General features: G+C 50.0%; 1 protein-coding gene across 1 annotated transcript; it reads right to left on the bottom strand.

Annotated features, from left to right (window-relative positions):
• Positions 1 to 974: 974 nt before the first annotated feature.
• On the bottom strand, positions 975 to 15268 carry LOC114041079 (zinc finger protein 517-like). The gene is made up of 5 exons (XM_027859312.1): positions 14996 to 15268; positions 4707 to 5207; positions 3962 to 4029; positions 1802 to 1903; positions 975 to 1623 (listed from the first exon to the last, which is right to left on the bottom strand). Exons 1-5 carry the CDS (start codon positions 15266 to 15268, stop codon positions 975 to 977), a joined length of 1593 nt encoding a protein of 530 aa, XP_027715113.1.
• Between the last annotated feature and the right edge of the window lie 2127 nt (positions 15269 to 17395).

The following is a 17395-nucleotide window of genomic DNA, read 5'->3' as shown; positions in this document are numbered from 1 at the left end:
ACCTGAAATGTTCCTTTACACCTCTTCCCTCTTAAACAAGCCAACACCCAACACCCAACCTCCATCTACTTTTACACTGCCCTGCTTTCTGTCAGCAGGAGAAAGGGGGTGGGGGAGGGGGGTCTTCACTTGGCCCCTCCCACCCAAGCACAGAGAGGTCCTGGCAGTTGATACAAGTTGTCTACTGGACTAACATGGTATTCCCCACTCCTCCACTCCAGACACTCCGGGAGCCCTGTTAGCTTCCCAAAAGTCCCAATAGCATTCCAGTCGGGCTTCCCACAGAATACAGAGGCCATTCAATGGGCTACCCCCGTATCACCCAGTGAACACAGATGTGGTGTGAACAGGAAAGGAAGGGAAGGAATCACTTCGCCCACAGCATCCGGGCCTAGAGCCTTCCATGAAATGACACCCCAGGAGCTGGCCCGGCCTCCTGCCTAGTCCCTTTCACTCCGTCCCTACGTGCTCTGGTATTCCCATTTCCACAGCTCCCAAACACGCTCCCCCTGCACTTAGGACACACTGGGGCTCCCAAGAAGCTCGGTGAAAGCCCATGAGCGGAGCAGTGTGGCAGAAGCCTGGGGTCCAAACCTTCCGGGGGCCCTGCCACTTCCTCATTCCACCCTCAGACTCCACGAAGGACACACTGGCAGCTCCAGAAGGGCACCTCCAGTCTTCTCAGATCCCACATAAAGCAAGACCTGCTTGAAGACCCAACTACTTGTTCCTCTCCCCATTCCCTGGAAAGACCAAACCATGGCAAACCCGCAGCTGCCGGATGCTGGGGCCTGTTGCTCACATTCGCGATGATCTTCAGTGAGGCCACACCCCACCCAGCACCACCTCTACAGGTGCCACACAGGCAGGCAGCCTCCCTCGCCTTGCAGCCATCCCAGGGGAGGTCTGTCCATCTGGCCTGGGCCACCTCCAGCCGTTGCCACGGGGGCCTCGGCATGCCGGCTGTCCTTCCGTCAAGGGGCAGGGGCCCGTTCCCTCCTCTTCTCCTTGTCACCCCCTCCGCAGGCCTCAGCCGTCACTGTGCACCTTCCCGTGCTGCAGCAGGTTGCTGGGGTGGGTGAAGGCCTTGCCGCAGACGAGGCACTTGCAGGGCGCGTCTCCCGTGTGCACCTTCTCGTGCACAGCGAGATAGGCCAAGTCCTTGAAGTCCAGCAGCGGCAGGCGATGGGGCGGGCAGGGCTGTGCACACGCCGGTGCTGCACGAGCAGCGAGGGCCGGGCAAGGGCCTTGCCGCACGTGGGGCAGGCATAGGGCCGCTCGCCGCTGTGCGAGCGCTGGTGCACCGCCAGGTAGTTCGACTGCTTGAAGGCCTTGCCGCACGTGGCACACGGGTACGGGCGCTCGCCCGAGTGCACGCGGCGGTGCGAGGTCAGCGCGTTGGACTGCTTGAAGGCCTTGGCGCACAGCGGGCAGGCGAAGGGCCACGCCCGGGTGTGCACGCGCTCGTGCACGCTCAAGCTGTGGCTGTACGCGAGGCGTGCTGCGAGGAGTGCCGCTGCAGCTGGTAGGGCGACTTGAAGCGCTTCGGGCAGGCCGGGCAGGGGAAGGTGTGGATGCGGCGGTGTTCCTGGAGGAGGGGAGGGCGGAGCTGCCCGCCCCGCCCTTGCCCCCCCCGCCCCCCCCCGCTCTCCCTCCCTCCTGTCTCACTTTTCTCCACCTGGCCACCTCTGTTCCTGTGCCTTGGCCTTCTCAATTCAAGTCAACTCATCAGTTTTATTCAGCAAGTATTTATTAAGTGCATCCCGCGCGCCAAGCATTCTGTAAGAGCAGGGGATCTTACCACTCCAGGAGGGGGAGAGGGGCGGCTAAGAAAACACAAAAGCAGATGCGCTCCGCCCCGCTGGGCTCTTCAGAGCCATCACGGATACTGTTACCACTGGACCTTTAGGAGCCAAATACAACGTCGCGGATAAAACAGCTGAACTTGTCGTTTGGGTGTTACCACTGAAAATGGCCTGCTACGAGGGGCTCCCTAACAAATCGGGAGACTGTGTGTGTTTTTATATTGGATTTGGGAGATTTGTGAAATAAACTGTGAGGAGGGCAAAGAAACGAAAGGATAGACTTTTTTCCTTGTGAGAACTGCCTTAACATTTATGTTACGGGGGAATTTTTTTCTGTAAAGAGTCTGAGGAATTAGCACTTAGTATATTCTAGAAAGAATTTTTTGTGCTTGCTAAAGGGAGGGAAAAATGACTAATATAACGTTTCTGAAGAGACTGAATTTAACTCTTGAGGAGAAATAGGAAGAGGCTTCTTGGAAAGCTTTAATCAGTATCTGAAATGAGCTGAATGGTGGCTTCAGGTTTCCAGAAGTGAAGAGAGGTCAGTCATCTGCTTATAGTTAGGATTTGAGGCGACTCTGGCTGTGACTTTTCTCATGGTCAAAATACTATAAACAATTACTGTGGTTCTGTTTATTATTCATTTCATTTATTGATAAATTTTGTATTCAGTAATGTTAACATTTATTTAATCACACAATTGATTTGGTTTAAAAGGAAGTATGAGTAATTAGTATTTGGGAAAGTTCTTTGATTAATTAAATAAATAATATTTCATGAACTGGGATGGAAATGAAATCTAATTTGTGAGAAACATGTTGAAATTTTATTAATAAGGATAAAGAAAATATCCCAAAATACCCCTGAATTACTCTAGGGGCGGCATTCCCAATCAGGGATATGCAGAATGTATGAGAAATTTGTCAAGGGAGCATGGGGAAGATAGATAAATAACTAAATTATTCTACTGAAATATTCCAGAAACTGAATTTTATTCCAACCAGTGAAATCATAAAATCCTGGGATTATCCTTACAAATGCATAGTAAACACTAGAATATGCTTCTTTTCACACCGAACAGGGGAAAGGGAAAGGTTTACTGAAAAGCCAAATGGTACTCAACAAAATAGGTTGGGAACCCCTGCTACAGAGCTTGAGATAATATCAGGAAACATGGGAATGAGTAAAGAAGCAGGACATTGACCTACAAATAAGTGCGGTTGACCCTACTGTGCTTTATATAAATATGCAAGCATATATAAAATATTTACTTTATGTACAAGACTGCTTAATTTCAAGATGGATGAGGCGCTAACAGAGAGATCAGGAAAGACCTCATGCAGGAGGCACCAGGGTTGTGTTCTGAAGGAAGCCAGGGAGTCTCAGAGGGGGAGGTGAGGAGAAGGGAGAGCATTTCAGAGGCGTAAGACCAAGAGAAGGAAAGGGAATGTTGTGAAGAGGGAACAGGTAGCTAGAAGGTCAGTGTGCCTAAAACCAGGAGTAAAGGACAGGGAACAGTGTGAAAGAAGATTAGAAAGGTAGGTGGTCACCATATTACGGAGGGCTTTAAATGTCAGGCTGAAAAGTCTGCTTCTGACGCTAGGGGCAATAGGGAGCCACTGGGTGTTTTTGAGTGAGGGAGTAAAATGGTCACACCTGTGCTTTGGTAGCTGTTCAGAGAATGGACTAGAGTGGGTCTGAAGTCTGAAGTTGAGCAAGATGGTTGAGAGATACGGAAGAGGAAGAGTCGAAGACTTCACAGCTCATTGGCTGTGGGAAGCAAATAAAAGAGTTATCGGGAGCCCAGGTGACTTAAAGGACAGTGGGGCCCTGGACAGAAAGAGGGTAAACTCGAGGAAGGGTACGCCTCAAAGAACAAATAATGAGTTCCATCTTCAAAATGCTGAGCTCAAGACAGCCACGGATGAGCGACACCCAGGAGCAAGTCAGTAATAGCAGACTGGAGTTCGGGAGAAATATATGACAAGGGCTTGAGGGGATGTCTCGATAAAGGGAAGGTTTTCTAAAGCCGAGAGAGAACTGGGCACATCGGTAAGCAACCGATAGCTAAAGAGCATTTTAACATGGATGAAAGACAGGAGGGAAAATGATTAAAGAAGCAAACTCCTCGAGGAAAAGGGAGGGAATGGGGTCACCGGCTTCTTTTGGCCTGAAGGGCCTTGTCATCCTCTGAGACTGTAACACAGAAGTGAGTAGGGGAGGGCTGGGAAGGGGTAGAGAACAGGGGAGAAGCGGAAGGAGCTCAGTGGAGACGACAGTGGGCGTTTGTGGTCAGCACAGTCATTTGACTTTACCCAATAGTTCAGCATTAGGAACAGGGAAGACAGATGGTGGTAGTAACCCATGTCAGGGCATGGCAAGGCATGACTTTTGAGACAACGAGGGGGCAAGGGATTCAGGAAAAGAGGACAGGTATAAGTTGACCTGGTCAACCCTAGGGTCAAGTCTGTGAAAGGAGGAAAATGAGACCAGAGCAGGAATGACCTTGGACCTCGGAGGGACACAGGGAGAGAGACTGACCTCCCTCCTTCCTTCTCCAGCCTGTCTGCACCCCCCTCCCCTTCCTCTTTTCCTTCTTCCCCTTCCCAACGTCTTCTCCACATCTCCCCTTCTCCCTCCTCCTTTCCAAACCTCTGATCTTTCCTTCCCTGTTCACCGTCTTCTTTCTCAAAGTCTCCCCTTCCCCCTCCCCTCCCCAATGTCCTGTCCACCACATCTCCTTCTCCTCCTTCTATCTTCCTTCCCCCCACTTCACCATCTTCTCTTTCTCAGTGTGTCTCCTTGCCTCTCTTTCCGCAGCACCTCCTCTTTGCCTTTCTCTCTCCTCCATCTTCTCTCACTCCCTCCCAGCCCACCTGCCCCTCTTCTCCCCTGGCTTACCTGCAGGTTGCTGGCTCTCTTAAAGCCCTTGCCACAGGCCTCACAGGTGTGGGGCCGCCCCTCACTGTGGACCAGCCCATGACTCTTGAAATCAGAATGACGCTTGAAGGCGGCATCACACAGGGCACAGCGGAAGGGCTGAGCTGAGGTATGGACAACCTCATGGCTGAACAGCTCCCACGCCCGCTTGAAGTGTTTGCCACAGGCTACACACAGGAATCGCTTATCCTCCACAAGGCCCTCCCTGACCTCGAGGCCCGCCTGGGAGCCAGGCGACGCTGCCTCTGACTCTCCTTCCTCCTCGGCTGGGGCCTCCCCAGAAGCCTCAGCCACAACCTCGGCTGTGGAGGCCACTATCCTGCCTCGGATTAGACGGGCTGCAGAGTGGACCCCATCATCACTAATGAGATGGACGAGGCCCCGGATGGAACCAGCTCCCTGCTCTGGCTCCCCCGTGGCTGCTGGCTGCTCCTCCTCTTCCTCTGGGGACACTTTAGGCTCCTGGGAAAGGAAGAAATTGTGGGTTAAATGAAATCAGAAACAGGCCACCCCAAGTCCCTGGGAAAGCCAAAGACAAAAGGTTATTATGACTCTTGAGGGCACCTACACCCACCTCCCAGGTTCACACTCTAGGAGTCATCCTGGGCTCCTCACTATCTCTTACCTCCTATCCAAGCTGGTGCCAAGGCCTGAGGATATCACCTCTGCAGCACCTCTCAAAATATACCGCCTTCTCTCCTCTGGCACTGCCCCCACCATTCTCTTGCAGGCCCCATCACCTCACAGCCTGACCACTGCAATAGCTGTAGTCCCTCCCCACTCCAGTCCATCCCCCCTTCAGCCGCCAATGGGGTTTTCCTAAAGTGCAGGACTGACCATGTCACCCCCTACTCAACAAACCCCCCCATCACCTCCTGGACCAAATACGAAATGCTGTTTGGCATTTAAAGCCCCTCCCCCCTGCACCTCTCCAGTCTTCTTCTGCCTCACTCCCCAAAACGTACTGTCCTCTTCCATCCAGTGACACCGGCCTCCCGGCTGCCCCCAGAACAAGACCCTCTATCTCCTGACTCTGGGTGTTTTTTATGTCTCCCACAACTAGAATGTTCTCCCTCATCATCTCTGCCTGCTCGCTCCCCTGGCTTCCTTCAAGCCCCAGCTTCTCACCTTCTTTACCAATTTTAATTTCTGTGCTTTCATTCTATTCATTGTTTTTATTGGTCCTCTGTAGATCTTGTTTGTATGAGCTCCTTGTGGGCAGGGGCTGTTTCTGCCTTTCTTTGCATCCCCAGAACTTAGCACAGTGCCTGGCATGTAGTAGATGCTTAATAAATGCTTGTTGACCTGACCTACTAAGGGCCCCGGGAAGGTAGCAGTGGCAGCAGGGAGGGAGGCAGGTTCAGAGAAGGAAATGAGCCATCCCCAAAGGCCAAGATGCTGATGCTCATCGGACCCATAGGCTGTGAAAGAGACTTAGGCGAGATGGCTTTGGAGGGCTGCCCCTGGGCTCTGCCTTTCTCTAACTCTGTGTTTCTCTGAAGACAGAGGCAGAGGAGGAAGAAGGAAGGGGGCACGAGGACTGGGCCCCTGCTAGGGAGGCAGCTGCCAAGACAGAGCACAGGGAGCCCGGCCCTACGGCCCTCAACAGGAGCCCTCCATATTTGTCAGTCAGACCATCAGCTCCTTTGTTTTTGGTCTCAGCACAGTGACTGGCACACAGAAGGCGCTTAATCAATGTTTGTTGATTGACTGACACTGAATTTTCAGTCTGCTGGATTGTCAAGGCTCCCCATTATGTACCTGTGAAGTTGATTTTTTGAACCCAAGAAAATACCATTCTATTTATCTGTATTGGGTTTTGCTGCTTTAATATGGCCCAGTATTGTGGCTAATTAAGACCTTTCTCAGTCCTGATTAGGCAAACTACCCCACAGCATTCCTTTGAATGGCACATCAGGGTGCTTAATCAATGCTTATTCCCATCCTGTCCCTGGATCTCCTGATCCCATCACCCCGAAGCACACGATGAGATGCGGGTGGCCTCACCGGATCCTGAGGGAGCCCTGCTGCTGGCTTTGGTGGATGGGTGCTCACCAACCCTCCTTTTTTCAAACCTGCCCTGTGAGTGCATCAGCCTAGGGAGCCTGGCGGGCAGGGCTTCAGACCAGCTCCTTCACTGCCAGGGGCACTGAAGTGACTTGCCCAGGACCATCCAGATGGGACAGGACAGGACAGGACAGGGGGCTCCTCCTGACTGCAAGGCCAGCTCCCTATCCATGATGCTATACTGTCTCTCCCCTTCAATCCTATGTCAGGGATCTCCACAAGAACTGAAGTGAAACTCACTGGCTCCACCCTGCCCTTCCCCATCTCCATGACCTTTCAGAGACCGCCAGCAGTGGCTCAGGCATCTCCCCCATTTGGTCTTTCATTCGGCACCCAAGGGCAGAATTCATCTGGGCCACATCAAGCACGCTAGATTTGGCCTTTGGAGAAGACCTGGGTCCCAGCTCTGTCACTGACTATGTGTGACCTCGGACACGTCTGCTCCCTTTAGAAGGCCTCAGTTTTCTCATCTGTAAAATGAGGGAATTGCCTCAATGCCATCTAACACCCCTTCTGGCTCTAGATTTAGGGTACTCTGATCTAAAGATCTGAATACGACTTCTGGGACCCGTGACCAAGAAGAAGGAGGACAGCACCCTTTCTCTGAGCCACACAGAGGAGACAGAGTGATTCAGCTGCTTCCATGGGGTGCCAGGAACCCCAGCAAGGGAAAGCAGACTCAGTCAGCAAGCACTTTTTAGGTGCCTACTGCGTGCCAGGCACTGGGCCAAGTGCTGGGGATACGAAGGCAAAAAGAGTCCCTGTTCCCATACCTGGGGCTAGACTTCCACAGCAGGATAAGGCATTCCAAGATCTTGCGGACAGCCCCTCAACCAATCAGAAAGCGCTCCAAACTTTTCTATAAACAACCAGCTCCTCAAGAAAGAGCCCGAGAGGCGAAACTGGTTGCTACCAGTCGGGTTCAAGGACTGGGCTTCTACCAGGCAAAAGCTTTTCTCCACTGCGCTTGCTTAATAAGCTTACTGAATATGAACTGACACACCCCAAGGGTGGAGATAGCCGCCATTTTGAACATGGGACCCATGAAGTAGGTGGAGTTAACAGAACATGGGCAAATATGTGATAGGCTGTCCAGGAAGGGTGTAACTCAGATGAACTAGACCAATAGGGGCCCTGATGGGTGGAGTATAGATCTTACTAACGGTTTAAAAGTTGATTCTACCACTACACCAGTGCCCACGTGCTACTAAAGTGCATTGTGCCTGCTTCTCTCGAGAGAAGCATAATAAAGACTTTCCTTCACTCACTCACTGTAGTAGATTTTTGTTTCAGATTTTTCTAACATACCCACCCGAGAGGCAAAGATGATCAAAAAGGCAAACGGTAAATGTTGGATGGACTGTGGGAAACCAGGAACAACAACGCACTCCTGGCGGAGCTGTGAATGGGCATGGTCATTCAAGGAAATAATAGGGAATGGTACCCAGCTGTACCACTGTTAGGCCTAGGCCCACAAAAGACAAATGAGAGAGAAAAAGGTCCTACTTGTACAAAACATATTCATAATAGCTCTTTTTGAGATGGCAAAAAATTGGAAATTAAGGGGATGCTCATCAATGGGGACATGGCTGAATAAGCTGTGGTATGTGAATGTGATGGGTCACTACTATGCCATAAGAAATGAAGAAACAGGGGGTTTCAAAAGACACAAAAAGACTTGTATGAACTGATGCAGAGGAGGGCGTGAAGCCAGGACAATTTAGACTCTAAACATCAACGTTTCAAAACTGAACAATTTTGAGGACTTTTTAAACTAAAAACCAATGCAATGGGCAAGGAGAGCCAGGGAAATAATTTACACACTGACAACAATCTGGTAACAAAAAAAAAAAAAAAAAGCTGCCAGAACTCTGACCAATAATACCATGATATGCAATGACCATTCAAGATTACAGAGAAATGATGATGAAACACGCTATCCATGTCAGAGAGATGACAGATTGAGGGTGGGAATGAAACATAGATTTTTGTGTACAGCCATTGGAGGAATTTGTTTTGCTTGATTCTGCATATTTATCAAAAGAAATTTGGTTTTTTTTAATTCAATGGGATGGGAAAGTAGGAGTGAAAGAAAATATGTTTCTGTTAACTTTTTTAAAATAGGAAAGGTGGGAGTCCCAGTGCTACATATGTGAAATGTTGCATGCACTTTCAGATGAGGTCACCAGGGTTTTTAGTTTTATTACTTAACTGTTTTGCTTCATTATGAAGGATATCTCCCAAAATAGAAGTAATCTGTAAATGTATTAATGTCAAAACAAAATACATCAATAAAACTGAAAGTGACAAAAATAAAATAAACCAAGAGTAAAGATATTAAGAACAGCTAAAAAGTCCAAATAGCTATTAATAAATGTTGCTGACAAAGGAAAATGAATCAACAGGTGAGAGGCCTAGCCTCCTGAGGAATCCCTGGAGGGCTGGGAAATCAGAATTGTAAAAGCAGAATCTCTGGCCTGCACAGCAGGAAAAAAAAGGCAGCACTGGAAAACCTGACTCCTTGGTGGCTAACTACTGAGAAAAACAAAAGAGAAAAGTACTGACTGGGAATGTAAATGCAAGAAGTGAAGGACAATCTGGAAGAAGACAAGCAGAAAGCAGTAGCATGAGAAGAAAACGTGATCTCTATACATACAAGTCAAAAAACCTAAACAGCATAATGCCGCAAACAATACGAGAAAGATTTCCAGAACCTCTGAACACAGAAAACAAACAGCCAAGTGAAAGAATCCACAGTCACCTCTAGGTTAAAAAAAAAAAAAACAAACAAACCCTACACTGCAAACTCTAAGACAAACAGTGGTTAAATTGAATAATTCCAATGCCAAACAACAAGTTTTGCAATTGACCAGGGGAAAAGACCTTCAAATATAGAAGAAAGAAAATTCAAGTAACAAAACTATTCTGCATGCACCAGAAACTGCAAGAGGGAATGGAATATGATGTGTCAGAAGAGCAAAGGCACTCCAGATGCAGCTCAAGGTAACGAACCCTCCAAACTTGAACCTAACCATTCGTCAGAAAGGTAGATACTCAGTAAAAAGGAACATCTGATGCATTCCAAAGAAGAAAACCAGACCTGAACAAATTGTCTGCTCGACAACAGAAATAAAAGAAAAGTAAACAAATATAGCAAGGTACAAGGAAGGCACAGATAATGAAATAAATTACCCTGGGGTTAAAAGAAGAGAAAATACACAAAAAGAGAAATATATTTGTGAAGTTAATGAAAACAACAACAACAAAATAACATCAGAGAGCCCACTGAGAAATTTCCTCCTAAATATTACACAGGGAGACAAGGATGAAAGCAGGAGTCAAATAGAAGTGATGGTGGAGAAAGAGACCCAAAACTTCATGGGCAAAGCCTCCCAATACTCTGTCTACAAGTGAATCAGTGATTTTTGTGGGACTAAATTACAGAATGGGAGGAAGCATAAAAGGAAAGAGGTGAAAAAGAGAGAGGAGAATGCGATATACTCTAATCAAGTCAAAGGCTAACAATGAAGGGAAAAAACTTCTGTAGTTTCTCAGAAAAAAAGAAAGTCTATCAGAGAATAGGCAAGGAGGCAAAGGGATTGAAACGGGGGAAAGGAAGGCAGGAACCTTGAAACAATGGTGGGAAGGGATCCCACTGAAGAAGCCTACCATGGGGGAAGAGACATGGAGATGGGGACCTTACAATGGGTATAATCTGTGGGGCTTAGAGACTCCACTCATCCTGCCTCAGAAGGAGAGAAATCAGAGCTCCTGGGAACAGCTGGCATGCAGAAGAGTGGGAGGGCCTGGACTCAGGGAGGAGATTTCATGGAAAAAGGCAAAAAAAAAAATTACCATGGAGAAAAAAATGGTATAGGAAGGACAAAGATTAATGTTGAACTGCACAATTGGAGACAAAGAAAAATTCCTAGCACAGAGCAGTATCTTCTCTATGAACTACAGTAACTGGTATATCTAAAATAGAGGCACAACACATAAATGGGGATTGGGGGTAAGACCGCCAAGACAATCTCACAGAAACTGTTTAGAAGAGGGAACTCAAACGAGGTGCCTTGGTAGGTTTAATTTCCATGAGAAAGACAGAAACTAAAAAAGGACTAAATGAGTGTTAGGACCGTTAATCAAAGGATGAAAGACTAGAAGCCACAGAAAGGGAAGGGAAATAATAAAGAGAACAGAGAGAAGAAATCCTTCTTAGAAAAACAGGCAGAACATGAAATTTTAAAACCTAAAAGAAAATTAGTTGAAGGGGAGGAAAGGGAGAAAGATTTTACCTAACAGAGAAAAAAGAGGGAAAGATGAAAAGAAACTAATTATGTTTAAGCAAAACTAGGGAAGGGGATAACAAACAGGAGTGGGGCAAGGGCTTGAGGGTTTGAGGAAGAGAGCCAGTGAGAACAGGGTTGCCTTAAAATAGATTAAGCTAAAATAATTGAAGGAGGAAAAAGTAGTCTTTACAGAGGAAATGAGGGAAAATCCTAATTCAGAAAAAAAAAACAATATTAGAGACAAATGGAGGAAGATATAAACCTAATTCTGATAACTTTAAATATAAATGGATTAAATAATCCAATAAATAATCCAATAAAACAAGAGTGATAATTAGATAAGAAAACAAAACCCACAATGTGCTGCTTGTAAGAAACAACTGAAAAATTAAATTTGTAATAGACAATAAAGACAGAATAAAATCGAGAGACTGGAACAAAATTTGCTCCGCCTCAGATGAATACAAAAAAGCAGGACTCGTAATCAAGCTGCTGCACCAGCCTAGCACTGGGTTCATTCATGGCAATGGGGAGCTCTCTCACTCGAGCTCCTCGCAAGGCCAGGTGGGCTTTTCCGATCTTTCTTCTCCAAGGCCAAGAGCGCTCTCCTTGGGAGAGAAAGCAGAAACAGAGCCAGTAACGAGAAGCGACTGGCTGACATCCTCCATCCGCTCCGCAGCTGCTGTCCACTCTTCTTTGGATTCTCCTTTCTCCCAGCAGACAGAAAAGCAGGCACACAAAACTGTCCCCCCTCCTGATCCTCCCCCTAGAATCCACTGCTCCTCTGTCCTGCCAGCGGTCGTTCCTTACCAACAGAGCAGAAGAGAATCGCGACTTGTCGCGGTGGGGGATAGGAATGCCTTGCGCTCCCCGCTGCCACCTACAACCTTGCCCTTGTCACTCCGTAGCTTCTGCCCCTGAGGTTCATTCAGTCCCTATTTTTACCAAGTCAAGATTAAGGCGGCTGCTATCTGGCAGCCCCAGGCCCTTCTCCTTTCCTCCTCGGTGAGTTGTGTCTGGCTCTGGGTCTCCTTCCCTACAGGAGACTGAATTCAGCCTGCATACTGATAACCTGCCAGTTCCTCAACTTCATTTCCCAAGACTGCTCCACCTCACCTCAGCCACACCCAAGTGCTCATGAACTCTGAAGTCCCTTTCTGTGATCATAATGTTTTATAATTCCATCGTTACCTCTGCTTTACGACTCCTAATCCCGTTCTCTGTCCTCACCTTGACCTCGATCCCTCCACCCCTCGGTTCTTTCCAGACCATCACCACCGAAATAGCTGCACCGCCTCCCTTCTCCATCTTGACCCCTTGGGGAATCACGTCAACTCTTCACTGGCCTCATGGCTCCAGTCCGTTGTTCCCTTAACTTATTGCTAATCTTGCCCTGACAAACCTCAATCTTGCGTCACTGCCCTCACCCCTATTCAGATGCTGCTGAACAAAGCTGGAGAAAATCACACAGCCATCCTGACTGGCTTCCCTGCAAGTTCATGTCACATAATCTCAACAGGGCCCTCGTGGCACAAGGCAAGCCTTTGGCAGATCTCTAAGCCAAAGGCTGGCAAACTCTGGCCAGTGGCCTGTCTCCCAGTTCTTGTCCATTTCCCAAGTGAAGAATGATTTTTTTATATTTTTAAACAGAATTTTATTATTTTTTATTGCAATTGACTATTATATCAGGGACTATACAATAACAGGCGATGGCTGGATTTCCTCTGCAGAAGTCTGCCAACCTCTGTTATAATCTGTTCACTATCCCACCCACCACAATAGTTGTCCCAAGCCTTTTCCATCCTCCTCAAACCTCCCAAGGCTCCCCTCTCCCCACCCGCTCAGCTGAGAGCCTCACCTCCAATTTCACTGAAAAACTTTAGGCCATTCACCAAGAGCTGATCTTCTCCCCTCCTCCTCATTTCACATGGTTCGGGTGCCTTCCCCCACATCCTTTTCTGCCAGTCTCATGATGAAGCGGCCCTTCTAGCCAAGGTGAATGCCTAAACAGGCCTAAACAAAGTGGTCCACTCCATGCCCCCTCCTTTGGAGGACTGGCCCCTCTCCCCATTGGTTCACTTACCATCAATCTTTCCCTCTCCACTGGCGGCTTCCTCACTGCCTGCAAACATATCTGTCTCTCCTCCATCCTCAGAAAACCCTCCCTCACCCCATCCATCCCTGCTAGCTGCCATTGCACATGTCTTCCCCCTTTCTTGGCTACACTCTGAGAAAGCCACCTGAAATTGGCATCTTCTCCTCCCCCACCCCTCCATCCTTCTCTTTCCTCCCTCTCCCTCTCTCCTCTCTCCAATCTGTCTCCTCTCTCTCTATTTCTCTCTCTCCGTCTCTCTCTCTCTCCTCTCTCTCTTTACCTCATACATCTTGACCCTTTGACACCATTAATTGCCGTCTTCTCTTGAGATTTGATGACCCTACTCTCTCCTGCCTGTCTGACCACTCCTCCTCAGTCCTCTTAGCCAACTTGTCCTCTAGGCCAGGTCCACTAACTGTGGGAGGCCCCAAGTCCCAAGCCCTCTTCTCTCCTCCCTCAATCCTCTTTTGCTTGTGATCTTATCAGCTCCCATGGGTTCAATTATGATCTCTATGTCGACGACTCTCAGACCTCCAGGCCTGACCTCTCTACTAACCTCCAGTCTCACATCTCCAGCTGTCTACTGGGCATCTTGCAATGGATGGCCCACAAACATATTGAACTCATCGTGTCCAAAACTGATCTCACGATCTTTCCTCCCAAAGCCTCCTGTCTTCCTGACGTCCCTGTGACCATCAATGGTACTATCATCCTTCAGGCACTCAGCCTCAGAAGCCAGGTGCCACCCCTGCCCCTCCTAGCCCAGTCCCTCCTCTCCTCTGACTCTGCCACTGCCCTGGTGCCACCTTGACCCCAACAGCCTTCTCCTGGTCTCCCAGCACTCAATCTCCCCTCTGACCCATCCTCCCTCAGCCGCCAGGATGATTCCACCAGTGCTCACATCTGACCAAGCCACTGTCCTGCTCAAGGTCTCCCACAGCTTCCCGATGCTTCTCAGATCAATACAAAATCCCTGGGTCACCCTTCAGAGCTCCTTATACCCTGGCCCCTTCCTGCCTTTTCAGCCTCATGCTCTGCTGCCCTTCACAAATCCTGTTCCAGACCACGGACTCTTCCTCTGTACTGGAGTCATTCTCCTGCCTCCGGACCTTTGCTTGGCTCTGTCCCCCATGCCTGGGATGCTTTCTCAGCTCACTCCCCACTTCCTCACAGAAAGCTGCTCCTGCCTCTTCCCATTGGCTAGTGCCAACGCCCCAAATTTCATGGCTTTGCTGATCTGGTTACAGCTTGACTTCCCAGCTAAGCAGCACTACAGCCCTCAGTCAGGAAGACCTGATTTCTAATCTGGCCTCACTTAACTAGCTCCATGAATCTGGGAAAGTTTCTTCATCTGCAAAATGGGGATGATAAAAGCTCTTATCTCCCACAGTTGTTGTGAGGATCAATGAGATAATTGTAAAGTGCTTAGCACAGTGCCTGGCACACAGCAGGCGCCACATAAATGTCAGCGATGATGATGATGATGATGATGATATAAATGCTCCTTGAGGGCAAGACAATTTTTCCACTTGTCTTTGTGCCCACCACATCTTACACACAGTAGGTACTTCATTAATGCTTGCTGGACTAGACTGGATTCCCAGAAGCCAAGTTCTGAGTTCCAATCCTGGCCCCACTTTCCACTACCTATGTGACCCTGGGAAAGTCCCCCTCCTCTCCAGGCTTCACCTTTCCCAAGACTCTGTCCCACCGCAGGACCTGTAAATGCGAATGTGTCCCCCCCCCAGACCTAGCCAAGGCCAGGATGGGAATTAATAGCAAAGCTACCTCTCACCTACCATGGACTTCAGGGCCTCCAGGGCCCCAGAGCCCTTCTGACCAGCAGTGGTGTCCAGGGGACCTGTTTCCCTCATGGGGTGATGCCTCCGAGGAGACGACCGGCAGGGTGGTAGGGCCTCCAGGGCCCCAGAACCCTTCTTCTGGCCAGGAATAGTGTCCAGGGGACCTGCTTCCCTCACATGGTGGGGCCTCTGAGGAGACAACCGGCAGGGTGGTAGGGCACTCACACCTTCCCTGAGCTGTCTGCACTGGTCTGTGGAGTCGTACTCCATGTCTGCCAGAGAGACAAGACGTCTGAATCCTAGAGGGGTCTAGAAGCATGTAAAGGCAGGCAGAATGAAGCCCAGAAGGCCGCCTGGAGAAAGGGGTCAGGAAAAAGAGGGTTTGGCCAGGAAAGGGCCTGAAGCCCTCACCAGGGATGGCTCAGGCCTGTGAAGACGGGAATGAGGAGTCTGGGGAGCGAGGGGAGAAAAGAAGCACCTCAGAGAAGACACAGAAGGATGAGCACTTGGAATCCCTGGGGCACGACCTGGGGAAGGCAGGTTTCAGCCACTTTCTGGGCCTCAGCTTCTCCTCTTCTGTAGCCTGAAGTGAGCAGGACTCAAGGACTTCTGCCCCAGAAATCCTCGATGTGCACCATGGAGGGTTCGTGCTCCCTCTCACAATGACCCTCATACGATGGCTCCCTTCATTCCACGCAGTCCCCAGTCCTCCATCCATCTCAGTGTGGTCTCTCCAGCAGCTGGGCCTTGCCTCAGCTCTTCCCTTCATATGGATCTCTCAGTCATCACTTTGATTCCCCTTCCAAATAGCCCACCCGCAAAAAAAGCTGCCCCTCACTTCTCTGAAAATACATGCCCCTGACCACCCCCAGACCCACCCAAGTCCCGTGGCCTCCAGAATCCTAGTGTCGTCTTTTCCTTCAGACCTCCTCCCCCAGCTCCCCCCCACACAAAGGTCTGACCCCAATCCTAACTGGGTGGAGGCAACGGGAGTGGAACCTTCCACAGTGTGGAAGGCTTGCAAAGCACTTTCCAGACAATGTTGCATCCCAGAAAAGGTGGTCATTAGGCTATTATTACCCCCATTTTCCTTATGAGGAAACTGAGGCTCGAAAGGAACAGCAAAATACCCTGGTCATGCAGCTAAGAAGTGTCGGTACAGATTCCAGGTCCAGAGATCTCTGCACATCGTTCTTTTTCTCTGACTTGGGACCCTACCCTGTGGAGGTCTCTGACCAGAGGCTGGATGGCCACTTGCAGGGGAGCTGGGCCCCTCTGCCCCTTCCAGCTCTAAATCGATGACTGAGTGAGCCAGGATGGAGAAGGGTTCTAGGTTAGGGAAGGGTAGGGGAGCTCTGATCCTGACCCGCCCCAATGCCCATAAAGCTCCCCACCACTACTACTGGTCCGTTCCTCTGGGGCCTCTTATTCATGGAAGCCCATCAAGTTTCCCTTGGATGGCCAAGCAACAATGACAAGCGTGGGCCAACCAGCTGTAGGATCTGGGGCCCCATCAAGGGAGGTATGACCTGAACAGGGCCTCCCTCCACAAGGCCTGTCCTGAGCCACTCTGCCCCTGTGCCTGGCCACCCCCTCTCCCACCCCAGCCTCAACTGAAGACCCCGGGAGACCTGGGACTTCTCCAGCTGTCCTCGGAGCTCAGGACGCAGATGGAGGAGCCACCCAAAGGCCAGGGCAGAGCACACGCCTCTGGACAGGGAAGTGCCAGGTTTACTCAGGGCACTGAGTCCTTTGGACATGTCCCCTCACTCTTCCATGCCCGTTTCCTCCCCTCTGAAGCCCCTTCGAGCTCTCATCGATAAGCCCGGCCCAGCTCCAGCCTCCTCTGTAGAGGCCCAGCCCACGTCCCCATCCACAGCAGAATCTCCCAACAAAGATGAGCTCCTTTAGGGCCGGGTCTTCTTTCACCTTTGGCCCTGAGGCCAGGCCTGGCAGGCAGCAGGCGCCTGATAGCGTGGTGCTTGGGAGGCCAACCCCTGCTCCTTCCGATGCTACCATCTCTCTTGCCAAGGTCCTCAGTTGGGCCATCTCTGGCCTCCACCCATGCCCTGCTTATTCTTCCTTATTCCCCCTCAGACTACCCGGCCCCTCACCCAGATCTTAGAACCTCCCAGCAGCAAGCCCTGAGTCTGACCCAGACTAGAACAAGAATCTCCCACCACTGGTGGCCTGCCAGGCAGGCACCAGCAGGGTAGGCCAGACTACTCTTGGATAGCTCCGCGGTCCGATCAGTCCACCTCAGTCTACACCTGCCCACCCCCAATGCTGCTGGAGCCACCCTCCTGGCCCAAACAGTCTAGTCTAGCCCCTGTCCCAGGTGACAGCCCTTCCGCAGCTCTCAGGGTCCCCCAGTGCCCTCCACGAAGCCCCATGACA

The sequence above is a fragment of the Vombatus ursinus genome, unplaced genomic scaffold (assembly GCF_900497805.2).
Source record: "Vombatus ursinus unplaced genomic scaffold, bare-nosed wombat genome assembly UNPS02014165.1, whole genome shotgun sequence".
NCBI classification, from domain to species: Eukaryota; Metazoa; Chordata; class Mammalia; order Diprotodontia; family Vombatidae; genus Vombatus; species Vombatus ursinus.
The sequence above is the reverse complement of the archived record's forward strand: the minus strand, read 5'-3'. Positions and strand labels throughout refer to the sequence as shown.

Coding starts and splice junctions, on each gene's coding strand:
- LOC114041079 (XM_027859312.1), bottom strand. CDS start 15,268: ATGGAGTACGACTCCACAGACCAGTGCAGACAGCTCAGGGAAGGTGTG. Junction 5,208..14,995: donor TGGAGGCCCTGAAGTCCATG/GTAGGTGAGAGG, acceptor TTCCTTTCCCAG/GAGCCTAAAGTGTCCCCAGA. Junction 1,624..1,801: donor CCTCTCCCCCTCCTGGAGTG/GTAAGATCCCCT, acceptor GGGGGGGGCAAG/GGCGGGGCGGGCAGCTCCGC.